Source organism: Anguilla anguilla, chromosome 2 (genome assembly GCF_013347855.1).
Source record: "Anguilla anguilla isolate fAngAng1 chromosome 2, fAngAng1.pri, whole genome shotgun sequence".
NCBI classification, from domain to species: Eukaryota; Metazoa; Chordata; class Actinopteri; order Anguilliformes; family Anguillidae; genus Anguilla; species Anguilla anguilla.
The window spans coordinates 5,166,765-5,193,880 of NC_049202.1; the positions used below are offsets into that span (position 1 = coordinate 5,166,765).

The 27,116-nt window shown below is 47.0% G+C and overlaps 1 protein-coding gene across 1 annotated transcript in view; it reads right to left on the bottom strand.

Annotated features, from left to right (window-relative positions):
- spred2a (sprouty related EVH1 domain containing 2a) overlaps positions 1 to 9,648 on the bottom strand; it is a 37,479-nt gene extending 27,831 nt beyond the window's left edge. The window contains exon 1 of the mRNA XM_035400492.1: positions 9,183 to 9,648. Within this exon, the coding sequence (XP_035256383.1) occupies positions 9,183 to 9,208 (26 nt within the window). The 5' untranslated portion in view covers positions 9,209 to 9,648. The remainder of the gene's footprint in view (positions 1 to 9,182) is intronic.
- Positions 9,649 to 27,116: the final 17,468 nt, after the last annotated feature.

A 27,116-nucleotide genomic window follows, 5' to 3' on the forward strand; every position in this document is an offset into this window, starting at 1 on the left:
GGCCGCGCGTAGGCCGATGGGGGGGGGGGGGGGTCGGGGGGGGGGATTTGCCACGTGTGCGGAATCCGGCGGCCGTTTCACTCAAACCCGGACTTCTGCGGATTTCGTACGCGTCTTCACAGCGTCTGAGAGCCGATTCGTCACCGCTCTGAACCCAGCCCGGCCGACCAATCGCGCGACGGCACGCGCGCCGGGGCCTCAGAAGCGCACGCCTTCCAGACGCGAGCGTCCCGTCACAAACATGGCCGCCTTCTGGAGCCCCAGAGAAACACACCGACGACTTCAAACTCTCTCAACTGGATGTTTAAAAAAAAATTTTTTTTTAAATATTATCATTAATTTACTTTGACAACAAGGGTAGAGCATTTAATAACAGATTTTGCAAACGTATTCAAAATTGGAAACGTCTGATACGCTTTATTTCTGAAGAATACCACGCTCTCGCGGTTGTATAAAGATTAAAAAACGCATTCCAGATCTTTGAGATAAGGCGAAGGAAGCCATTAATCTCCTCGCCATTATTACGAGAACAAGGTTCAGCGGAGCCGTAGAGCTCGGCTTTATATCACAGGATCGCGACTCAAATGTGTGGGCAATTAACCAGCAGCCCCCCCCCCCCCCACCCCCCACCACCCCCCCCCCACCACCATTTTGTTTTAACTTTGACATCTGAGCAAAACCAGAACGCCCCCCCCCCCCCCACACAAACACACACACATGAAAGAAAATCACAGAGATCAAAAGATTATCTGCCCAGGCGGCACCAACACTTCACCAAAAACTCTGATAGGGGCTGCAGCTCAATTCCTTTGTGATAAGGCCTCGGGCCATTGGCTACATCTGGCCAAAAAAATAATAAAAAAATAAAAAAATTAAAACCTCAATGCATGGTCTTGTTAAATAAGCAAACAAATGCTTAATTAAGAAAATAAACTCTTAAAAGGTTTCACTGACTCAGCTAAAGGCAGTCAAAAGACTCTGGTTAACCGATTTCTCCTGATTCAGCATTAAAGCCGAACACATTTGAACAACAGAGCCGCATTTCCCCCACGTTAAGACAGGGAGAGAACTCGATCTTCACACAGTCCACCAACGCGCCCCCCCACCAAGCAAACACAGAAACACAAAACACACAAGAACAGCATCAAAGGAGCGACTCCAAAAGGTGGCTTTTTAATAGACGGCTTCAATAAAAAACACAAGTACATCTGTTTGTGTGGCGACAATATGTTTATCAAAATGGCGGACGTTCCTTGTCCACATCAACATCAAAAAGTGGAACGAAAGGAACCGCCAGTGCTGCTAACTATATGCTAAGTCCTAATTATTATTTCTGCTGGTCTCTAACGATTTTTATATATCACCATGTTTCCAGTAACCCAACGTGCCTGTCAGTCAAATCGAAAGTAACATGACTTCACGAAAATAGAGCCCCAATACTTGGCCACCCAGGCAGGCCCTGCCTTCCCACACAACTTTTCTCCGGTCAAGCCCCTCCCACCCCGCCCCCCCCCCCCCCCAACCCCTCCCCACAACCCCACACCCCCGCCACCATTGTCCCAAAGCAGCACTTGCAAAGTCCCTCTGTAAAGTTACTTTAGTTTCCGAAGCTTAGCGACCGTGGCTAATGCCGCACTGGAATAATCATCTTCAAGGCGAACATGCTGGAACGTTTAGCCGCCGGGCCATTAGCTGGACGGGCCACAGGAGAGAGCCCAAATGAAATGGCTGGTGATAACTCTGAGGCACGCAGAGAGCCCGTGCGTATATCGATCTGAGACTTTCGGACGAGGCCCGTAAAGCAGGACCTCCGAAGGAAGCTCGCTCTCCGTTCGCGGCGAACGCGAAAGTACGGAATGCGAGGACGTAGGCCCGACCCCTCCATTCATCGCAATAAAACGGGCTACGGACTTAATGGCTACATATCTCCGTATCCTGTTTGACAGGACACATATGTGACTTTATTGCGTACAGTAGATAAACCTCAAGGGGACTTTAGTTATGAATCGTATAATTTTATAGCTGACGGTAGCGAAGTGACTCATGCTATCGTCATATTTTTGCTATCTACCACAAGGGCTGCCCAACCCAGTTCCTGGAGATTGACCATCCTGCAGGTTTTCACTCCAGCCCTAACAAACCCACATTCAATCATCATTCGACAGCTAGCGATCTCACTGCTCACTGCTCGTTAGCGGAGTCAGGTTTTGCCAAAATTAGGGCCGAAATTAGAAGTGTACGAGACGGTAGATCTCGAGGGACAGGGCAGGGCTGCCCTGCTCTGCTCTGTGACAGTGACGATTGTAGCCTTGACAGAAAGCACACGTTCACATTCCAGAATGACATCACAACAGGAAACGCGTAGGCAGAAAAAAAAAAAAAAAAAAAAACGACACAAAAAAAGGTACAACCCGTGTCGTCCCGTTCAGGAGTTCTGGGCGTTGTTGACCGTCCCACAATGCACTGCGTTCCTCCTCGGTGGGAACAGGCCTGAGGAGACTGAAGGCCCTGTTTGCACAGGCTAGTTTACAGTAGTGGAGTGGCTTAGGCAAACAAATGCTTCAGTTTTATGGCATCTTGGGTGGACGAGAAACGGAATGAAATTTGAGGGAACGGCCCGATAAGGTGCTGATGACCCTGCAAATGAGGGCGAAGCAGGACCTGACACCGAACTACAGGACACTCACTCACACACCCACCCACTCACTCACTCACTCACTTACTCACACCCACTCATTCATTCACTCACACACACACCCACCCACTCACTCACACACACCCACTCATTCATTCACTCACACACACATCCACTCACTCACACACCCACTCACTCACTCACTTACACACACATCCACTCACTCATACACACACACCCACTCACACACACCCACTCACTCACTCACTTACACACACATCCACTCACTCATACACACACACCCACTCACACACACACACCCACTCACTCACTCACACACCCACCCACTCACTCACTCACCCACCCACTCACTCACCCACCCACTCACACACCCACTCACTCACTCACTCACACACACATCCACTCACTCACTCACAGTCACTCACTCACACACACTCACACACCCATTCATTCACTCACGCACACCCACTCACTCACTCACACACACACACACTCACATGTCCATGCACACTCACACTCACTCACACACATGCACACATGTACGCATGCAAACGCACACACACGCACACACTCAGATCTTTTTACTCTGTCTGGGACTATTTATGCTCGTCAACTTTTTGGCTCCCGGCTGATTTGGACGTCTGAGAAACGCTGCTTTTCATTACCACCGATGAGACTGATGGGATCTGGTTTGAGCTTCCTTTCACACACACACACACGCAGGAGATGAAAGCAGTGAAGAGGAGTTTGCTCTGGAGAGGCTGCATCTGTGTGTGTGTGTGTGTGTGCGCATGTGCTTGTGTTTGTGTGTGCGTACGTTTGTGTGTGTGTGTTCGAGTGCATGCGTGTGTTTGCATGCATGTGTGTGTGTGGTGTGTGCGTACGTTTGTGTGTGTGTGTGTGTTTGCATGCATTGGTGTGTGTGTGCGCATGTGTGTGTGTACACACCCATAGCTGGTAGACATACAGACTTTGCTTAAATCACAACGTCTGTGTTCTGTGGTGTGTGTTTGGTGGTGGACAGGCCACAGCAGCCAGTAATGCTGTCAGAGCAGAGCAGCCTGTAGGGGGCGTCTGTGGAAACGAAGCGTGTTGATATCTTACAGTGGGGTGACTTTACATTCGGGGGCTGTATATCGGTCTGGGTGAAATACCAGCCTTAAGATCGGCCTGACAGAGGGGCTGGGAGATCGGGCCCCGAAGCAGAGAAGCACAACTGCTCCTCAGCACAACGTCTTCACAGAACAACGTCTTCACAGAAGAACGTCTTCACAGAACGACGTCTTCACAGAACGACGTCTTCACAGAACGACGTCTTCACAGAACGACGTCTTCACAGAACAACGTCTTCGCAGAACAACGTCTTCACAGAACAACGTCTTCTCAGCACAACGTCTTCATAGAACAACGTCTTCTCAGCACAACGTCTTCATAGAACAACGTCTTCACAGCACGTCTTCATAGAACAACGTCTTCACAGCATGACGTCTTCACAGCACAAAGTCTTCATAGAACAACGTCTTCACAGCACAACGTCTTCATAGAACAACGTCTTCTCAGCACAACGTCTTCATAGAACAACGTCTTCACAGCACAACGTCTTCACAGCACAACGTCTTCATAAAACAATGTCTTCACAGAACAACGTCTTCACAGAACAACGTCTTCACAGAACATCATCTTCCGGTGGTTCAGTCCACCATTCCAGCAGAGCACCAGGCGTTTTTCGCACACACACCCATTGCAGTGCACCCCTGTGCCTTCCTGCGCCTTACGCATCTTTCCTAGTCTGCTGTTTATTTTCCATCAAAGAGAGAGATGTCCTCGCTGTTCCCCACCGAAAGTGCGCCGTGGAAAACAACCGCGTTTTGACCTTGCGTGTTCCGCGTCCTCCGCGTCGTCGACAGAAATCCGAAACTTTGCGGCGTTCCGGGAGGGGGGTCGATACGGAAGCGGAGCCGGGGGGGGGGGGGGGAGGATGGGGGATGGGGGGGTTGGATGGAGGCGGCCGATGCCTCTATCGAGCGGAAGTCAGTAAAGGAAATCCATCCGCCATTAGGCCTGTCACGTTCCCATTTGGCCCGGGCACTTCCTGACAGGACCCGGGGACGGTACGGCCGGGGTCACAAACTCGCCCCAAACGGCACACAAACATCCGCCACGTCGGGACCACGGTCCGGGCAGAGAGACGCGGGGGGTCAGCGCCAGTGCGCGACCCCCCCCCCCCGGGACACCGTGGCATCATAAGGGCAAAGGGCCACGAACTGGGGCAGATGTGGGGAAGTGTTTCAGTGTAACACACCTGGAGACCCCGCCTGTTTGACTGCGCTCACTGGGGCAGATGTGGGGAAGTGTTTCAGCGTAACACACCTGGAGACCGCGCCTGTTTGACTGCGCTCACTGGGGCAGATGCATAAACTCATAGACTTAACTGGGTTTTTACACTCCTCATAAGACTGCCTTCGCTGCCTTTTGTCTTTTAAAGCAGTAAAATATTTACCCCACCCCCCCCAACACTGACCGAGCACCAGAGGGTATACACAGCCCCTGGAGCTCAAACACCACATGGGCAACAGACCTACATCAGAGAGAGAGAGAGAGAGAAGAAGAAAGAGAGAGAAAGAAGGGGAGGGAGAGAGAGAGAAAGACAGAGAGAGAAAGACAGGGAGAGAAGGTGAAAGAGAGAAGAGAAAGAAAGAGGCAGAGAGAGAGAAGGTGAAAGAGAGAGCGAGCGAGAGAAAGGGAGATATATATAAACGTGTGTAGGCAGGCCTCTCTTCCTCGCTCCTCACAGATTTGGCAATTTGGCAAGCGCCTGTCTCCTCTATAGCACACACGCGCAGTGGAGAGACCTCAACAGCTCAGTCAGCTTTTCAACCTCAAACCAAACACACACACACACACACACACAGTCACAGTCACAGTCACACTCACACTCACACACACACACACGCACCTATACACACACACACACACACACACACATACACATACACACACACACACAGAGAGAGAAAAAAACCCTTTCTATTCACAATAAATTACTTTCTGTCATCCTCCTCCCACATGTGCAGACAGCACCCTCGCGAGAAACAGCCGAAGTTTGAGCACTTTGCAGCCGTGGGTTAAAAGCGCGTTCCTTCCTCCCGTGTTCCACACAACAGCTCGGCGCCGTGGAAACGGCCGTGTTCTCACGCCTGAAAGTTCCGCCGCGTGTCTGCGCAGACCTGCGGGGCGGTAAGAACGCAGCCATCTGCGCAGACCCCACGGATCTGCGGCGGCGGCGCGGGGAACAGGAAGTGCTTTTTTAACCGCCCCGTAGGCACGTTTTACACGGGGAGGGGAGAGGACCTGGCAGTGAGTGCGCAACAGAAGGGCCTCTCTCTTTGTCCAAGTCAAAAAAATCAACAAATGAAATGGAGGGAGGATAACTCTGGGGCCGGGCGAGCGGGCACACGCTCCTGAGAGTCGCCACCGCTGCCGGCGTTTTCTTTTTAGCCGCGACCGCAGCTCTACAGCTCTGTCTGTCGATTGGTCGGTCGGTCGGTCGGTCCACAAAAGTGTCCCACCCCGTAGCGGCCACAGTTTTCGCCCTCAGGAGGCCGAAATTTGGCACGGAGGTCGGTCGTGACCGGAAGGTAGAGCCGAGTAACTTTCAAGGCCGACTGACCAAGAGGGGGGCGCGGCGATGGGTGTGGCCTATCACTAAAAAAAAGGCGCATGACTCCCGAATGGATTCACGGATTTGCACAAGATTTTGTGGGAAGGTTGGTCGTGAGCCAAAGCAGAGGTCACGTGTTTGTGTGAGGGTGAGTGCGTGGATGCACGCGCACATGGATGCACGCGCGTGTGCGGTCGCAGCTATTGCGGATTCGCGCTTGTTCTCTTCCCCCTGCCCTGCCACCTCGGCGAAAAACTGACACGCTACCTTGTAGCGAGGGGGGGGGGGGGGGGGGGGGGGGCGATATGAAATCGATCCGGGCCTGCGCTCGTCCAGGAAGCAGGGATGGCCGCAGTGACCTTTTTCTGAATGTCATTTCCCCACGCCTGCCCTCCGTGCGGTTATCGACAGATCAGGGTTCAGCGGTTGTGTGGGGCATCATTACTCTGATCAATAAATGCTACCAGAGCCATAGTCCCCCCCCCCTCCACCCCCCCCCCCCCCCCCCCCCAAAAAACTAAACATGCACACATCAACACTCTCTCTCTCTCACACACCAACACACTCTCGCTCTCACACACCAACACACTCACTTGCACTCACACACACTCACTATCACATACCAACACACTAACTTGCTCTCACACAGACACACACACTTTGCAGAGAAGAAGAGGACATGATATAGAAACTGCAGGTTTAAGTGGTACAACATCTAAGCTCACCATCTACTTAACAAAACTAGAAAACCTAGTATATGGCTGGACCTAACACACGTGATCAGGTCGACCAATGGTGTAACTTCATAGCTCGGCCGACCAATGGTGTAACTTCTTCACTCAGTCACAGACATTTGCCTTTGTAGGGCTGGCCCCGCTGTTGCGGTCCAGCAAAAAAATATAAGCTCCCCTTCACCATTTACCTACAACATAAAAAGAATCCAGAGCTGCAGTAAGGTCTTGAACACCCCAATGGCCTGAATTGCTATACGACCCAACAAACTGTTCAGCATGTTGACACCTCTGCGTAAATAAATAGCTACTTCCTGACAGCTGAGCAAAACATATCCTTTGCCGTTACACCTTCACACAACGTGTCTGTGCGATACATACTCATCCCAGTTCCTTAGAAGACCTCCCTGAATCAGGCCATGCATGAACGCTGAGGACACAAACCAACGTTCTGAATTTTCTCCACTAAGAACGAAAGTAAACATTTCACAACCTCTATTACATTTTCATTATTCACCGGCCCTTGACTCATTTGTGTACCCAGAAGGGTGTAAGAGGGAATGTCATAAATCCTTGTGAAACAAGGGTGCACAAATTTGGTCACCTCCATGCGCTTTACGGGAAAGGCTCCGGAAACAAATGCCAGCACGAACGCAGAAACAAGATATCTAATTAAAATTTAAAAGTAAACAGACTTTGGGCTGAAAACACACCAGGCTGGCACAATCACAATAACTGTTCAAGTGCTCAAATTTGCACATGGCGAGGATGCACCAACCTTTCTTTTCAATATCCGTCACAAATAATTAATTCCTAGACCCTTAAGTGTAAACTTGGCTAATGTGTCGTGTAATCGTAACGCCATTAGTGTGCAGCGTTGATCCTCGCGTGGGGATATTCGGTATCCTTTCCAAGACAGTGCGAGTCGAGCCGTGTAGCTACGGCCGACAGAAGGTTACGACATTTACCGAGGAGCCGTCAGAATGATTCGCAGTATTCCTCAATTGCCAACGCCAGGCTACACGTCTTAACGCTGGTTAAGTTATGCATTATCCCCGAGACAAAATAGTTCCTGGACGAAAATATTCGATAAGTCTACAGTTGTCCCCTCTACGTATAAATAGGCACTAGGCTTCAGGCTTCCTGCGTTTTTAAAGTGTGGACTATTGGTCAAGGCTACTCCAGCACGCCGTGTAGCCTACAACACATGCAGTCTTCGAGAGGGATTAAAATGTGTTTCTGGTATATATACATTTCATAAGCAATCTGCAAATAATATTTCTGAAAAGTAGGCTGAATGTAACGCTTGTACGCTGACTGCAGATAAATGCGATACGCCACAACCCCCGACTGTCTATTCGGATCGTCTGACTTTAGCCTACAGGCCAATAAATGTTCAGCGATTCAGAAATTACACTACGCCTTAGTAACACAACTATAACGACCAACCTAAATGTTTTTGTCGGTTGAAAATGTGTCCAGCTTTGTCAATTACGTGCGCTGCATCCCCAGACTCCACCGTTGGTGTTTTTATGAATGAAGTGCGGTATGCAAATCGGAACGATTCAGAAAAGAAATGGCGGATATTACATATCAGTTGATTCACGTCCACAAAGAAAGGCTCTCTCGCCGTCTTACCTTTGCTAAACAAATTAAAACAACGCTCTAGCGCCATGAGTGAAGCTTAAACGTTTACACATCGTGTGAAAACAGGAATCAGCACGAAAATTTTAGCCAACTGCACTCGACAGCTAGTTGTGCGCAGGGGCATACGCCACATTTTAAAAGATCTATTCACTGTAAATCCCTTTACAAAATGTTTCCGATCCACCCCCACCCCTGCCCCTCGTCCCTCCCTCCACAGCCTTCTCAAGACCGGAGCCGTGGAGCGAAGAGGGGGCCCAACCACCACCCCCCCTCTCCGTCCACTGTCAATTGCACATTGCAACAAAGCGTTTGAAGTCAGAAAACAGTGCGGCAACTTGACTAAACCTACTTAACTTCTTAATAGCGCACATATCACTCCCAGCACGCAACGATCATGCAGCTTCCACACGCATAGAAATTCCGCACAAGTGATAAACAAGTAAAAGGTGGGGGAAAAAATGACTATTTTAAAAGTCCAGCAACTTACTCGTCTGGGTGTGTTTCTTCGGTCATTTTTTACGTTTCACCTACGATGAATTCCCACAACGGGCACACACACTGTTCTCTTCATTTTTGTCTTTGCCTCTGCTCCGTACCTCCTGGCTTTCACATACTGTAGCACCGTTTTTCTCCAGAGTTTTTTCGATGTTTGTCTTTGTTCTTTCTCCCTTCTTAGGGTTGCCGCTTTTTGTTCTCTTTTTTTTTTTCTACAAACGTTTAGAGAAGTGTATCCACCGAAAAGTGTAAATCCCCTGGGTTCCGAGCCTTCTCTTTTGCTTGTTCAAACGTGCAGCGCAAGGATAAACGCGACTATCGAAATCCCGTGGTTTAGAGTGTGCGCGGATGTTGCTGAGGGTGGCCCCGCACGAGCCCCATCTCTTGTTACTCCATGTTGGATTCTGCAGGCTGCGGCCAGCGCCGCCGACGGAGGAGGTGGAGGAGGAGGGGGAAAGAGAGAGAGAGAGACAGAGAGAGAGAGAGAGCGAGGGGGGGAGGGGGGTTCAGGGCGGAAGCGATGACGTCAAGTTCGACTGACTGCAGCCCGTGTGGGACCCGGAGTGGAAGTGGTAGAGACCACTGAGCATTAAAATATCAGATCGGCGGTGGAGACTTAAAAGCAGCTGTTACGGTTCCTCCTATTTCTTGTTTTTCAAATGCTTCAGCAACTAGCGCTCATAGGACCTCGCTAGCTGACTTTGTTGCAGAAAGTTCGTCATATTTGACCAACAAAAGCTTCTACAATTAAACATTTGCAGTCTAGCAAGTTAAACCTAAGTAACGCGACGGCTACTACTAGCGCACCACAATATGTGTTTATGAAAGATTATGAAAAGCTCTTTGATTCATTGTTATTATTTCGTAATGAAACGCATAAATTACTTAAGCCCAACCGCCGTCATCTTTTTTTGTGTTTGCATGGAATGACTTTGAGGATAAGGTATTGGAACCAGCCCTTTCAAACAACAAAAGAAACCTTTATGGCAGCGGAAGAACCTAGCTCAGTGTCACAGTGTCTTTCTGTACAATTCCGGAGTCCAAAGAGTAGTTTTAAAGAGACATCCAATGTTCAGCCTACTTTCTGTTTAGCCTGTCACGACTTAACCCCAGGTTTTATTTGTTTGGCCGTGATTGGCACAGCTTGGTACATCTATTAGTAAAATAATTAATTCTGTTTGATGTTTCCTGCTAAACTGCATCTTAATTTATGATATTTATGACGTAAAAATGTACCCGCAAAAACACCTTCTAACAGAATGGATAAAACTCCAGCTAGATAAAAATGGGAAGGCAGCATTAAAACTAAGAAAATATTTCACATTGGGCCCCACCACCCTAGAAAGTCTTGGGTTCTAATAATTTTTGGGGCCCCTTGTGAGTCAGGGCCCTTGGTGGACCCCGGATAGTGGCCGTGTTGGCATTGTCCCCTATTGACATTTCTTATTATCTTCGTGCACATTGTGTGAGATAGAATGCATGCATTATGTCTAAGATGTATTTTGTCTAAAGATGTGAGACCATCTAGTGTGACAAATATGTCGTAACAGAGGAATTCAGGAAGGGGGAAAACGCTTTTTCATGGCACTGTAGGTTTAAGACGATAACTGTTTCAGCAAATGGAGTTACAGGTCATCTCTCTGTATGACCCTAACATCGAAAAAACTTCTTCAAGTGTACGTCATAAATAATCACTTGGTTGGGAAAGTGAATTATAATTAATTAATAATTCACATGAATTGCAAAAATGTTTAATTATTTTGCAGTGACACTGATTTCAACAGCATTGAATAATTCAGGTCTGTTTGTTCCATTATTGGCATTACTGCGTACCCTGCTGTAGAGCATGCAAAAAACGGATCAGGACAACTCAATAGCGCAAATTCTGGCTTTTATTGCCATCTAGTGGCTGTTTGATTCAGCAGCAAACAAACCAGAAAATTGTTGCGCTTCGGAGCCAAATTGCTTGTGTTACGACAACAGTACCTAATTTGTAATTTAATTGGCCTGCATCTTTGTTTTCAGCTGGAATAGTTGGAGGAATTGCACATAACGGATTCAAAATTCAATTTCATACTAAAGAATAAGACTAGGAATACGAGTTTAGGGCTCTAACAGTCTTAACTCTGTGATCGTAACGTTTGTTCTGCAGTTGACCAATAATAATTGTTTAGGAGAGGCATGCCACCTGTTATCCTGGATGTTTGTATGAAAGTCTTACACAGTAAAATGTGCAGTGTTAATTCAACTCTGAACAGATAACATTCGGTGCCATTCTGGAATATTGGGACCAAATGTTATCTATTAAGTGTTGAATTAACTCTGGACATTTTGCTGTGTATGTGTAGGCCTACAATCACGTCTGCCACCCAATAAAAATGAAGCAATTATTGAGTTTATTGCAGTGAAAAACTTAAAAAAAAGAGAATAATTACATAAATAAAAAATAGAATATATTGAAAAAGGTAAACACACCTGTGAAAAACAATCACCTAATCTAGCCAGGTAAAACAAGAAAGGCAGAACGGAACACAAATTTCTATCTTTTCTTGTTTAATTATTACGTATTCTTCCACATGACCTGCTCCAGTATTCTTCCCAGTGAAGATTCCGGCAAGATTGCGCCATTTCTTTCCTCTTCTCCCGTGTGTTTGTGTGCTAAAACATTTCTGCAGAGAAGCAACACTATATGTTTTCTGTGTTACAATGTATCTTTAATGGTTTTTGAGTTAACATTTTACATTTTTTTAAAACATTACTTTTTTTCTTTTTTTAAAAAACAAAACAGAAACCATACACATTTAAACGTAGACATTTACAAAAGTTACGAAACAATAACCATCAAAAGAATGACATAGGGAAGACAATTTACAAATCAATAATACATATTTCAATAATAACACACAGAAACACAATAATTGTTTTAAGAAATACAATAAATAGTGTTACAAAGAGGGCCACTGAGTGTATCCAGGCTGATACAGCCCCTTACACTTTATGGGCATTATACCGTTCATCCATCATCTATACTTGCTTATCCTGGTCAGGGTCGTGGGAGGTGCTGGAGCCTATCCCAGCATGCACTGGTCCAGAGGCAGTTTGCCAGGCATTATACAATTTTTATCCAGTGAATCGCCCTGGATATTATTTGCCATCCTCCGTAAGTTGTAGTGGGAAGTAATCGGATCATAACAACGGGGAAGATTACGTGTTCAAAAAAGACCTGTTGGAATAAAATGTTACCAAGCAACCGATACAACACAATGTTTCCATGGATGAGCCGCAGCGATCAGTTTATTTGGCGGTTTATAAAGAGGAAAGCCTGCCCCCTAGTGGTGAAGTAATGCGTATATTCTGCCCTGATTACATAGGCCAAAAGCCAATATGAGATTTCCTCAGGCACATCTGTATTTGATATTTGGGGTTTTGTCATGTTCCAACATTGCAAGAAAAAAAAGTCAATGCTATGGTGAAGCAATGGATAGTTTTGTTGCACCAAAAATTAAACATTTTACATTCCAAGTTTTTTTTCTTCACACAGTGTATCATAATTATCTTAGCCTTTTACATTGATAATATAAAAACATTTATGGAAAAATGCATTCATATGTGATCAGCATGATTAACAAACACATTGTCAGCATAACAGATGCTCTCATTGAGCATAAAAAAACCCCCAAAAAGTTTATAATAACTCTTGTATGGCTCATCCAGCTAACTCACTAGCAACGGACAATGCACTCTATGACCTGGTACCTGCAGGCTACTATACATACGTGCCACGTTGATGTCTGTTACCCCAAAGGCAATTTCACCAAAGTGCATACGCACTTACTTTTGCTACTGAAACTTGCACTAATTATCTAAGTTTTGTAGAGTCATAACTAGATCCATCAATATGATGCAGAATAAAAGTGCAATTCGTCATATTTAACATTTGTGGCCAAGTACATAAATAAGTAAATAAATAAATAAGTCCTGATTTAGTTTTGAACTCAGTTTATGTTTAAAAAAAAATGCTGAATTGTGCAAATGTAGTCTTCCAGAGAAACAACTGCTGTCTTATTTTGAGATGCGAAGGAATAGCTGCCCATTAATATCTTGCATTACTTAACGTCGTAGGACAGAACCCATGTGGGAATTCTTTTTGCAGAGGAAACAAATTTTTGGCAAACACCTGGAAGTTATTTTTGTTGGCTAACTGTCTTATGAGGGGATGGGGACAGGACAAATTGGGATGTGGTGATGCGGGGGGGGTGGGGGGGGGGGGGGGGGTGGTAGAGGGGGGGGGGGGGGGGGGCGGGGGGAGGGGGATCTCTGCCCTTTGGCTACTGGCCAGGAGCGATAGCCAATAAAAAAAACAGAATATTATTTGGATCCAGATGCTGTTGTCGGGCTGGAACCTCTGTGCAGATGGTCTGTGTTGCAACAGGCCCGTTTACAGCCAGCGCACTGATAATCCCATCGTCTTTGACTGCGGGTCTGTTGTGACCAGTTAAGGGCGCGGTCCGTTTTGGCCGAGATCACTGTTCACCCCGTCTGACACAATTGCTCTCGCTGGGTTTATTCAGTGACATGTGTTGCATCTGTTCTCCATGCAGCGCTCAGTGAAGCCATCCGTGCACAGAGATGCATGTGGCTAGATGGTGTGGCTAAAATGACATAATAATAATAATACTAATACTAATAATAATAATACTAATAATAATAATAATAATAATAATAATAATAATAATAATGTGTGATTCACATGTCATATCCTCCAGAGACCCAGCCATTAATTTCTGTCTCTTGTTTTAATATCAAGAACCATATATTTATTCTACTATGCTGAAACCTACAGTACACTCCAAGGAACATTCCAAAAAATTATGAAAAAAAAAAATGTAACATTTGAGGCGGGGGTTTCTGGAAGATGTCCAGGCTGGGTGTGTGGCCCGAGTCCTCCACCGGACCGAGCCCCTCTGCTCTGCCGATATCCCAGAAGCCCCGGGTGCTTATAAGGAGGGCGTGGGGGTCTCCCGTGGACAGGGTTAACATGGGGTGGGGGGGTTAATCCCTGGCACAGATCCAGTTCAAAGAGTACTGCTGACTCGTGGAAATCAGTGGTCTGTCTGGTGTAAAGGCCCTGTTTGCTTCTGTCAGGTCTGTGCACAATCACACACACCGCTGTTTCCTTGCAGGGGGGACATTGGATAGCCAGAGCAAGGCTTTGAGAGCCTTCAGTCTCAGTGCCTCTTCAGGAGCGTTACTGTCTGGGATTAGCTATCTGCGGCTAGCAGCGCGCACCGCAGGAGGTCACCTGATTTATTTGATATGTAAGAAAAGGTTTCCATTTTATAGCAACCCAGCTTGTGAGAAATGAAATGCCTTTTGCATGCATGTTCTGACCTCTGGTTGGGCAATTCGAAGTGTGAATAGAGATATATAATGTGTTAAGTGTGCTAGCGGTGTTTCCACGTTTTCGTACGTGCGTGTGTGTGTGTGTGTGTGTGTGTGTGTGTATGCCTGTGTGTGTGTGTGTGTGTATGCCTGTGTGTGTGTGTGTGTATGCCTGTGTGTGTGTGTGTGTGTCAGCGTCCAAGTTTCTGAGGTCTTTTTTTAAAATACATACAGTACATCTTTATCGCAGAGCTTGAGGTTTAGTTTAATGATTAATCCTCTCTTATCGGTTGTGTTAATGACGTCTCTATGAGCGTGACAGCGAACACAAACGAGGGCCCATTTCTGATTTACAGTCAGAACTGCATCACTGCTGCACCCAGAACCTAACCTTAGCCAATTAATGAGCTGCATCAAGCAGACATCACTCTTGTCTGGTGCATGACAATGTCAAAGCATGCATTGATAAGGTGTGGTTAATGGAGATTATTTGGGCCGGCTGGAAAAGTGAATGACTTTTCAAGTATGTTTGCATTTATTTGATCATGCTGATCTGGTTGCAGTGCAATGCAATACTCAGACATGCATTAGGTTACGCTACAGGACACTCTCTGTAGACTCTCTTTTGTGCTGTTGCAGTGCTAAGGTTTTCTGAATTCCGTACTGGAGTACTGATCATGACTCAGTTCTCTCCTATATCAATCCTAACCCTATCCATGATATGACAGCTGGCTAAACTGACCCTAGATCAGCACTCCTGCTTGCAAGCCGGGGCTTTGGGAATTGTGGGGCCCTGGGTTGCTTTTAGTGGAAGCCACACCGCAGTCTACATTCCGGCCACCAGGTGGCGCCAAAGGCTCGAGCACAACATTCTCCTAACCATCAAGAGGGAATCAACGCATTGCGAACGCATAATTCTGTTTCAAATTCCACTTTTCAAATTCCAAAGCAAAAGGCAGTTGTTCCATGCTGCAATCGAAACACAGCAGGACGCAGTGGACTGCAGTCCCTCCTTTGCATATCTTCGCAAAGAAACAGGGCGTAGTCGTCTTTGCCCGACACAAAGTCCTTACTGCCGAACGCCCAGCCCCTCTTACACAAGAGCCCGACAGCTCGGAGGGGAACGGCCGATTTTTTGACTGGGGAGAGGATGCTGAAGGATGACATGGCACACGTGCACGGGAACGCGACACGATCCCTGCGAAACGCGTGCACGTGTAAACCATGCAGGAAGTGAACCTGGGCGCACTGTAACCTGAGTGTTCATGCTGTTGTCATGGCACATTCTTGTGTCCCTGTGAGTACAAATGTGACGCCTGCCTGCTTTAAATTATGGTTCGGTCTCAGTGTCGTGTGAGCAGGCACGGGTGCATGCTGGGAAAGTTTGAAGAAGCGTAGCCTTACTGAAGGCCTTCGATGAGCATGTAAATGAAAGGACATGAATAAGAGGATGTGAAAAAACGAGAAGTCTTCACAGTGAACAGGTAAAAGGGATTATCACAGAAATGGGTTAATGGCCTCTTCCTGACCTGTTTTCATTCAGTTTTTTTTGGAAGGATAACCCTGTTGAGCCTGTGTGACTCTGCTCTTTTTACTGTTGAGCAAGCACCCCCCCCCCCTCCCCCCCACCAGCCCCCTCCCCAATAGCTGCCTGCCAGTCGCCCATGACCAAGCGAGGTGTTTGTTTTGGGAACACCCCCCACCCCCTTGCCTGTGCCATGCAGGACTCTCTTGGGGCCCCACCCTGGAGCGCTCTGATGGCTGAGGCTCGCCCAGGGGACCCCCTCCTCCCCCCCCCCCCCCCCCAGCTGTTTCTCAGGAGACTACCCTGATTGGCCAGACTCCTCGGACCTGTACGAAGTCTGGAGGACAAGGTCGTTGATCCCCCTGGACATTGATGACAGGGGGACCGGAGACAAATTTTAAACGCTGGATTAAAACGCGGAAATGGAGGCGGAGAATGGGAGGAGAAAGGGAGGGATCGGTGCGAACCGCCACAAAAGGAGAGGTGGGAGAATGTTCCCCGCAAGAAAAACCAGTTCAGAACGTTTAAGATAACAGCCTAAGGGATCGCCGAAAAATGTCTCTCTCTCTGATCTTTGTTTTAAAAACTCCAATTGGTTTTAACCCTTTAGAGGTGTGAGATCACAAAGAGTGTTCTCAACTGAACGTTCTAATGCTGATGTCACAATCTCTTCTGGTAACTGAACGCAATGGAGTTCTAGAGCACTGGAAGTGAGCAGAGAGCAGAATCCCGAGCATGAGAGGTGACCAATGAAAGAATTGTGAGGGCCCGCAGGGTCAAGGGTCACCAAACATTTCAGAGGGCACGCAGACGACGAAATGCCCCAGCGTGGCGTAAATAAATGCATAAACACTACCTTTGGGCAAGGCGCAGTCCTGTCCCTAACCCCCCCCCCCCCTTCTCGCTATGTACTCATTTCATATGTGTTGGTTTTGGTGTTGCTTGCGCACAGTTTATAAAATTTGCCGGCGGGCATAGAGGGCCTCGGTCAGGGACCGGCAGAGAGGGCCCACTGCTATTTGTTTCCCCAGGGAAACTGCTAACTGCTTTTTTGTTCCCCCAGGGCTTTGCGTTTCATTTATAAAAGTGGTTCTCTCTCGTCTGTCTCTTCTCTGCGGCCGGACTGGTTGAGCCAGGCTGTGGCCTGCCTCTTTGATTTGTGGGACTGTAAACACAGGGAAGCCTGTGGCTCTCATTTCGAGCGTTGCTCAACAACAATCTGTCCAGCTTGTCCTCTTTTGAAAAAAATACACAAAATGAGAAAAGGCTATTAAAAATAATAAATTTTAATAATACTAATAAATAACCTGTTATAATTCCCCATAGCATTCCCCCAACCTGAAAACTAGTGTTCATGCCTGCAACCCTTTTGTTACATTATCTGCTGTCATTATCTCTTCATTGCCTCCCCCCTGCCCCCCTTAATCAGTTCTTGTGAGGTTAAAAGAGGTTTTTATTGGCTTCAAAACTGCTCCCCAGAAATAAAATGCATATGTGTGTCCTGATGGCTGGGGTCACAGAGAGAGCACTAAAACATGAACAGCATGTTTAAAAAACATTTTTTTGGGGGGCGGGGGGGAACATCCACAGGGTTATCAGAGGCAGAATCATTCGGGGGGGGGGAGGATGAGGTCGGCTGTCCCGGGCATAACCCGGCCATGATGTGACCCATCCCGGCTAACGGTGACAAAGCTAACCTGACAGCAGCCTTAAACAAACCCCAGGGCCCTTGTTTACAGAGCAATTAGGCCGGAACCCTGCCAGGCTTCTGATTCCGGAACCTTCTCTCGGTGACCACTGACCAGTGACAGGGCAGCGTGGGCGGCAGCGACTGGCTGGACAGCGAGCTCGGACAGACGATGTGAGACCTGGGGTGGGGGAGGTCATTTGACTGCCCAGATATGCCCCCCCCCCCCAAACCCCCACTGCCCCACTGTCTGCTTCAGCTTCCTGGCGCTTTGTTGGTTATTCAGCACTTTGCTTCAAAGTCCGTCTTGCCCTGTGAAACGTCCGGCAGTGGTCAGCAGCACTGAGGTTGATGGATGTGTTGTTTGACTCTGAACAGCAGTGAGGTATTATGGGAGCCATGATGGTTTTGCCCTTTTTTTTCTTCCCTTGACCTTGAACAGGTTCCAGTTCGCAAGATGTTTGTTTGCTCACTAAAGAGTTAATGCGCATTGCACCTTAATGGATACTAAGACCTCTTTTCTCTATAAAAAATATAATTATGTAGATTACCTTACAATGGCCATTTAACATACATAACTGTTTGAAAATCAACTGCAATTTCGGACTATGAAAATAAACAGTTCGGGAACAACGTGCCATAAAGCATCTGAAATTGAACCCTATTGAATACACAGCTCACTGTACCCCCCCAGAACAGTAACGTAAGACGGGAAGAGACTGACCTTGGAAATTTGAGCTGAGAATGACTGGGCACATCTGGATCAATAGCCCTACTAAAGGGGTGCGAGTAAGGGGTCGCAGAAGGACAGGTTACATGATTCGTTTTTGTTGAGGTCTCATCAGCCCGGTCTGTTTCTTTATGCCCCTGTAAACCAGGGCTGTCACAGGCTGCTATAACAGGCAGCCAGGAGCCCAACTGCAGCCCTCCGTTACTTCTCTTACCTCTTCCGTATATCCGTTGAACTCTGGGGTGGAAACATTGCCTTGTATCAGGAGAACAATCACGGGCTGATTTTTTTCGTGCTATAAGAAGCATCGAGAACTTTCTGGAAAAGTTTCTGCCAGCGGACAGTGTGCAGCTGCGTTCCGTTGATGTATCTCTTTACTAAATAAACAAAGCAGCTTACTGAATAGGCAGAGTGTAAAACTTAGCCCAACGACACACTCCCTCGGGTACAGTGAAGTTAAATGAGCGTTTTAATTTCAGCCTCAAAATATGCCAACAGATGCAGTTACATCAGTGTGTTTCTGTACAAATTATTTTAACGTTCCCAAATCTTAGGATGGCCCCAAAGAGAAACCATTTCCCCTTTTGAAGATCCCTGAAGTGTTTTTAGCGAAGCTTAAGCTTGAGATATCATTGTCGTTGTCCTCATCATCATCATCATCATCATCATCTATTTGGCACATTATTATGAGTATTACACCAGCATTTGTGAATACTACGGTGACATCACAATTTAATAAAACTTGTGTCTTCAACCCTGTGTTTTTGGAATGCTTTTTCTGTTCTAGTCAGTGTTCTAGAACTCCATTACTTTCAGTTACCAGCAGTGATTGTTACATCAGCATTAGAATGTTCAGTTAAGAACATATTTGCAATCCTTTGCCAAGCAGGATTAGGTAGGAGATCTTCCAAGCTAAGCTGTTTCAGCCTGTTTTTCACTAGCATATCTTGTGCAGTTCTATAATAGCATCAGGGATATGTCAACACAGTAGTAATGGGATGTACCTGACTCAGGTGCTCATTGTATAAGAATTGTTCAGTTTTTCCAATGACTCGTACGGTAAAATTACATTGGAATTCATAATTGAAAATTAAACTAGAGTAAATTTTACCGGAATGTGCGCGTGCATCATCTGCGCTTCACTATTTTGGCTCCGCCCCATATTTGCACCTGTCAAAAAAAATAAAAAATAAAATCCGGAATTCTGTACAGTTGCCGAGCAGCACATACAGTGCTCAGCCAGGTTTCAGCAGGCTTGTGAATGATCAGTAGTGAAAGTCAGCCTGACACGGTGTTATGTTTCCTTTTCAGCTAAATTAAAGTGAAAAAGGCCATCTGTTCTTCATCGCTGTTGCCACAGCAGTGATACCGTCAGCCTCTCTGGAAAATTTAATCAAGGCAGCATTTTATATTATGGTGTGGTTATAAATGCTGAATAAAGTATTAATAACGACATCTAAAATGAAAATTCTTTCACAGCATTAATGATCATAAGACATTAATAAGGCTTAGTAGATGTGTTATTAAGAGCAGGAAGCCAGGATACTCTGATTTGGTAACAACATAACACAGCAAAAATTTATTTGCCAGGAAACCTCCTAAATATTGTCTTTGCTGTTGTACTCTAATTGTTCAAAAATGCATTCGTAGGGAGGCATAATTATTGTTCATAATTTGCCACATGATGAACCATTTAGCGCCATAATCCAAAGCATTATAACATTTTGCATAGGTTATCCGTAAGGGCGTGAAAACAACAGCAAATAATCTGTTACGTGTACTGTAGAGAATATGGATGTTTGAGTGTAATTAGTTGTATTTAGAGACTTTTAGAGGCATTGAATGAACATCAGCAATAATCAGTGAACCATTAAACAGGAAACGTCCATGTTCAGGAAGTTCCTATTGGAAACGAAAAGTTCTGGCGAAGACCACATTCATGTGACAGCCATGTAAATTCCACATTGGCTCCCACTCTGGGATGGATAATCATAATGAAGCAGGCAGTCAGTACATATTAGCTTCCACAACGGCCTGCACAAAACCTTTACTGTTAAGTACGTCAAGGTGAATGATTGTAATACTTATACTGGCACCGTGAGTGACCTACAGCAATGTGACTTACAGCAACGGAAAATAAACTTTCAGAGAGAACGTGGGTACTTTCTAGAACATTTAATCACCTTTGCATCTAGAGCGTACAGGGCAAAGCGGCAGCCATTATCGAATTTCATTTTCCACTCTCCCGGCTGCTCTAAAACAATCCCAACATGCACCTGGAATTTAAGACAAAATCCCACAAACACAGGGTAACCGATCTTACCAGGCATTCACAATTAACACCTATGATTGGATATCCTTTTTTCAGTTCTAACTTTAACTGTTCACTGATTTCTTTCAGTGGACAGAATATATGTGAACAAACCTCTTGTTTTTTGTGTATCACGGTGGCCATTTTGTGCTCTTGGCCCTGGACTTGTTGAACTCACAGATCCGCGCGAAGGAATTTGGCTGCAAAATCATTGTCAACAGTTAACAAAATCCATAGGGCGAGATCTTGTTTTTCGTCGCATGGAAATATTTGGCCAGGGACAAGACTGTAAAACCTCTCCAGAGAGTACTGTGGAGAGAGGAAGAGGGCTGCCAAGTGTGTTTCCAGCTGGTTGGTCACTGTTTTAATGGGGCAGAGATACAAGAGGGACATATAATGTTTTAGTTATCATTTACCGAATACACAGCAGCACAAATGTGGATGTAGCGAGAGTCTACTTCTGCTGTGAGTCCGCTGTGTATTTGAATGATGATCAAATTGAACGATGTGCTGAAACTAGAGATATGGCCAAGGACAGGTATTTTAGATGGTTATGATGCTAATGCATACAATTGGCTCCCTAGCAGGGTGAGCCAATCAATTCTAAGCTTATCAAATGTCAAAACAAAGGGAGTACGTTGGCAATAAAAAAATGGTTGTTTTTGTGTTTCTGGCCATATCTATATGCCACATACCTTCAGCGTCCTGCAAAAACCTTGTATCTCCATTTTTTTAGCTTTTGTTTTTTTTGTTCTCATTGTTCTCATCCAGCTCAGTGTACTGTCAGACCTTCATAACTCAACATCTAATAATGTTGGGGTCAAAATCCAAATGACAAAAACATAATGCTCATTGATCAGTGGAAAACAGTAATGGTTTTTTTTCTTTTCCTGTGAATTACATTTTTTGGAGATAAGGGTTCATGCGTGACACCGGCAATATTTTGTTTATGCTACGTTAAGCCATTTGCGTAGATTTATCAGCTGTGAAAAACCTTCCACATTTCACTTTATAGTGGAGAAAGAACTGTTTCTCAGTGGTGCATATCAAGGTGTAATATCACAGATATGTGATTAGAACGTTCTTAACGTAACACTCTAATGCCGATGTAACGATCACAGCTGGCAATGGAAAGCGACGGAGTTCTAGAACGCTGCCTTGAAGTTCTGAAAAAAAAAGAACAGCAACATTCCACTAAACCTCCTCTTCAAAGGGCTAAAAGGCCGAGGCTATAGACGTGACCTTCATCAGGTGAAGCGAGGTGTTCTAATCTGGGGCGGAGAGAAAACCGTTACCCAGTGACACAGAACAAACGCCCAACGGCGGCGCGGCGAATCAAACCGGGCGGCGAAGACCCCCCCGCTCCTGAAATCCCATTTAGGAGAAGCGCGTGAGGATTAAAGGGAGTTTCCAGCTGTTTTTTTTTAAATCTCTCATTTGAGCACTTGATCACGCATCCATGCTTTAATCCGAACGTCGATGCGGGCCCTCACCGCGGCTACTCGGAGCTGTCCCGATTGGCTGTTCCCTTTGCTCGGGTCACGGACTCGATGCTTTGATACTCAACGCTGAGAACTGAGGCCAATGAGGATCGTCTTTTTGCTTTTGCTGTGTTTTCTGTACCAAAATGGATACCAAACAAAGGCCCGGTTCTGTCTGGAGATTTAGAAATTTAAACAACTTTAACCAAGGTAGCTTCAAAAGCAATTACACAGAATGAAGTGTGTATATAGTAAAGTAGAGATCATCAACAGTATAGACAGAGTTATACTGTGGGAATCCATCCAATGCCTGCAGTCTGAATATGTTTGCCATGATTTATCACAAAGGCAGTAATAAGAAAAACATATTAAGCTCTCAGTATTATAAATCTAATGTGTAAACAGACTATGTTTTGGCAAAGCCCAATTAGGGTTTATCACAATGCCATTCTCCTGAGATCTCACACCTGTGCTAGATTTGTCTTCCATTCATATTCTTAACCTTTAGCAGGATGGAACCAAAATATTTCCAGTGAATGTATGCGCTAGTATCTGAATGAAATCATCATTCACAATGCATGTGTGTGTGTGTGTGTATGTGGGTGTCCTGTGTGTGGTGTGTGTGTGTGTGTGTGTGCATGTCTAGTATGTCCTTTCACCATGCATGCATGTGTGTGTGTGTGTATGTGTGTCCTAAGTGTGTTTGTGTGTCCGTGTCCAATATGTGTGTGCGTGTGTTCAGTGTGTGCATGTCCAATGTGTTGTATGTGTGTGTGTGTGTCTAGTGTGTGCATGTCCAATGTGTGTGTGTGTCTGTGTGTGTCCAGTGTGTGCATGTCCAAAGTGTGTGTGTGTGTGTGTGTGTGTGTCCAGTGTGGGGATTTATCCCCCACAGAGACCGCAGCAAACAGAAGTGAGTTCTGCTCTGTCTGCATGACTCAGTTGCAGGTCAGCTTCACAGGGAACACGGGGGGGCCATGTGGCCAAATTGGGGGTGACTGGGAGACACTGTGCCCTCACTGTTCACGTCAGCGACCGCAAACCAGTAGGTTTCCCGCCAGCATGACTCACCACATCATATCCAAGGTGTTCTGGCTCAAACAAGATGGAGGATGGGTTTCTGTAACGAGCAGTTATGAAGCTGGATCGTATTCCTGGAATGCGTCACGTTTGCGAAGCAATTAAAGCATTTTTTTCCCCTTTTCCTTTCGTGCCAAACGATGTTTTGGCGGATTTTCGGGGTTCGGTTCCCACAGTCATTGAAAGACGGGCGGCTTTTTTTTTCCCCCCTCAGAGTTCTGCAGGAAATGGCTCTTGTACACAGAAAGGGGGACCTGGGGGGCCTGGGTCCGGGGGCCCCTGGCGACGGGGGGGCGGGTGTGGGGTTTGGGGAGCCATTACCCCGGCTGGGAAAGTCTGGCAGGGGCGCAGGGGGTAGAGGGGAGGCGGGGGGGGGGGGTGTGGTGGGGCGGGGGGCACTCTTGACCCTGGGCACACTCTTGGGGGACCGGCCCCCCAGGTCAACAAGAGGGCGGGGGGCGGGGTGCAGGGGGTGCGGGGGCTGCGGGGGTCGTTAGGGGGGGTGGGGGGGGGGGTCTTTAGGGGGGTTAGATTTGTTTAGTCTGTGAGTTCCCCGGCAGGCCGGCAGACTCCAGTGTTCCTCTGGGCCTCCCCGCTGCTGCACTGACATGATTTATGCAGAGGTACTTTAATCAGCTCAGCCCGTACGCTGTCTGACACCGCTTTTTACCTTCCCAGCATCCTTCACTTCTGCAGCCACCCCCTGCCCCCCATGACGCACTGCATCACAGAGCTCGTGCCAACCGATGAACACAGTGTCCAACATGTTTTACCTGTCACTTTGTTATTTTCTTAATTTCATGATTTTTTTGTTTTTTTGGTTTTAGTGTTTTGTCAGACAAAGCAGAGTCGTCTCATAAAAAAACGAATCACCATGTAACCTTGCAATCAGAAAGGTCACAGTGTCACAGGTAAACAATCGAGGTGATGTTGAACCACAGAAACCTCTCGCGTCTATTGACGCATTTACTGAGATACAAACATGAAAATTTTCAATTTTTACATTTTCATACTCCCCCCTCCCCCCCCAAAATGTACAAATGCACTGGATATGACATTAAACATGTAAATGTTACTTTTCACTTGATTGCCAAGCAGATGGGGATCTTCTCACTCTGCAGGGGTAAAATAGGTAAAGTCAGGGAGAGAGTGACCCTGTGCTTACCCCGGCTCTTAATCACTGGGAAGAGACAGAATTTTAAACGGCTCCTGTTGTAATTGGTAATGGGGTCTCCAGAGAAGGGGCAGGGGCAGGGTTACAGTCTTTTACTGAGGCCAGCCTTTCAAGGCTGTGTGTGTGTGTGTGAAGTGGTGTGTGTGTGTGTGTGTGTGTGTGTGTGTCGGGGGGTGGCGGGTGGAGTTGGGTGTTCGCTTTCTGCCACTAAAACCACTGCGCAAATCACGACGTTAAACTCCGCAACTGGTTTCAGTGGAGCTGGTAACAATGGAATTCTAGGTACTCAAATTCCAGATACAGAAGTTCTGTAAAGTGGAACACAAACCTGAACATAGCAGTCAGTGAAAATAACATCATCGCACCCAAAAAAATCTCCTCAGCCTCAGCCACTGGAAAAAAAAACAAGGCCTCATCGTTTTTCAGCATACGTGCTTATCTAGGGCAATGCGCAAGATTTATATTTAATATTATATCAAAGCATACATCTGGAAGTGTCCTGAAGCAGCTATTCGCGGGCGGTGTCATACTCAAGGGGTCCAACTGCAGTCCCCTTGCCAAATGGGATTTGAACCTGCATCCCCCCCTCTGGTTACACGTCTAGGTCGCTAACTTCTGGCAGCCAGCCGCCACACCAATGGCCCTCTGAACACACTACTGCATGTGTAACTGAAATGCTTTGGCTTTAATGAGGGAATAAAGTCACAATAAGATACTATGTGCAGAGATACGTCCTCAGCAGAGACAAACAGGAACCGTATGTACTCCGTTAGGATTAGAAGCGCTCTATAGGAGTTGATTTTGGCCCCCGATCCTTTTTGCCGTGTAGCTTTAATGCAAATCGCGTCGCTCGCCCACTCTCTTTCATGCCTCCTCCGTCTAATAAAATAGGTGTGGACAGGGCATGACGAATGACCTCCGTGCCGCAGCCTGACAGGTACACGAGAGGTGTTAGACGGCAATTTAGAAGAACAAAAAAAAAAAAAGAAGAAGAAAAAAAAAACGTTGGGCGAATTTTCTTAATCGAGCGAGCTTTTCCTCCGCGCTCACGCCCCGCTATATTCCTGCAAATTGAAACGGTTTTTAACACTTCGTTCCAGAATTTTTCAGCCGTTCGTGACGCGCGACGCAAACGCGAAGGCGACCTGATTTGTGTGCAGCGTGAAACCAGTACTATTTTTCCCCCCCCCCTCCCCCTCCTCCCCCTCCTCCCCCTACCTCCTGGTTTTCTCATACCTGAATATATTAGAGATTAGATGGAGGCTGGTGGGAATGATCGGTCCTGTCTCAACATCAGCGCCTTCCCCTGTTGTTTCAGTCAACGTCCCTTGCGGTCAACTCCCGTCAGTGTGACCTCCCATTGACTGCACAGTGGAAATGGTGCGTACACCACCCCAAAAACTGTCTTCGGAATCTAACCTTATAGCTGTCTTCAGCCTGCAACCTTCAATTTTACAGTGCTCCTGTTTATTGATGTGCGGTGTTTCTGTTCCAGGTTTTAAGGTCTTTGTGTCGTCCTGCATCGGTCCTGAGTGTGTGACGTTATGTATCATGAGGAGCTGCTGTACCCTAGTTCCTCACTTTTAACGGTTTTTACCCCTCTTGCTGTTGTTTCGGTGCCACGATGTATTCATTTAAAATATCAACAGAACACTTGTGCTGTAATGCGTCATATTCCTATTGTCGGAACAGCGGAGAGTTCTGGAAAGGAAAGCCCTGGCTCGGAGTGAACGGGCCCGGCGGCCATCCCTCTGGACTCGCTCCAGAACCGGGATTCCGACTAGCGCTCCGGACCCGATTGCATCTCGAAAAAAAAGAACAAAAAGTCCTGCCGGCTCGCTGACTGACTGGCTGACTGGCTGGCAGGGACGGAGAGAGAGAGGCTTAAGATATTAGCACCCCCCCCCAGACCCCCCCCCCCCCCCCCGGTGTAGATTCCCGTCCCTTTTATCAATCCGCAGTAACTGACTGCTCCCCGTGGACCCCGGTGAATGACCTCTGTTTGCGCTTCCATATTCCCGCGGCCCGGCGTCGCAGTAAATATCGGACGCGTCGGAGGAAGACCCGGAGCGTAATTAAGACACTTGCAGGGGAGGGGGGGGGCGGGGGAGATGGGATGTCGGGTCCAGGGGGGGGGGCCTGACACTAAACATTGACCGGGGTGGGGGGGTGGGGGGGTGGGGCTCTGTGTTATTGAAATGAGCCTGTGATCGAGCCCATGGACGTGCCACCCTGGGGAGGGAGGGGGGGGGGGGGGGGAGAGGACGCGCTCTGTCCTTTAACGGAGCGCGTTTCAGCAAAGCGCAGTTCCTACGAGAGGGCCTGATTGGCTCGTGTCAATTGATTGGGCCTTTTTTTCGCACGGGGTTGTCACCTGTTCCTGTTCCGAGGGGCGGGGTGGGGGTGGGGGGGTGACAGTTTAAGACGGAAGCCCTGGAAACGTACCACGGGGGACCGATTCGCTGTGCAGGTCGTATGTTACGGCTGCCAATTCCTTTGTGCTGTAATCAGCTCCCGATTGCTGTAATTCAGGAAAAACAATTCCAATGCTGCACT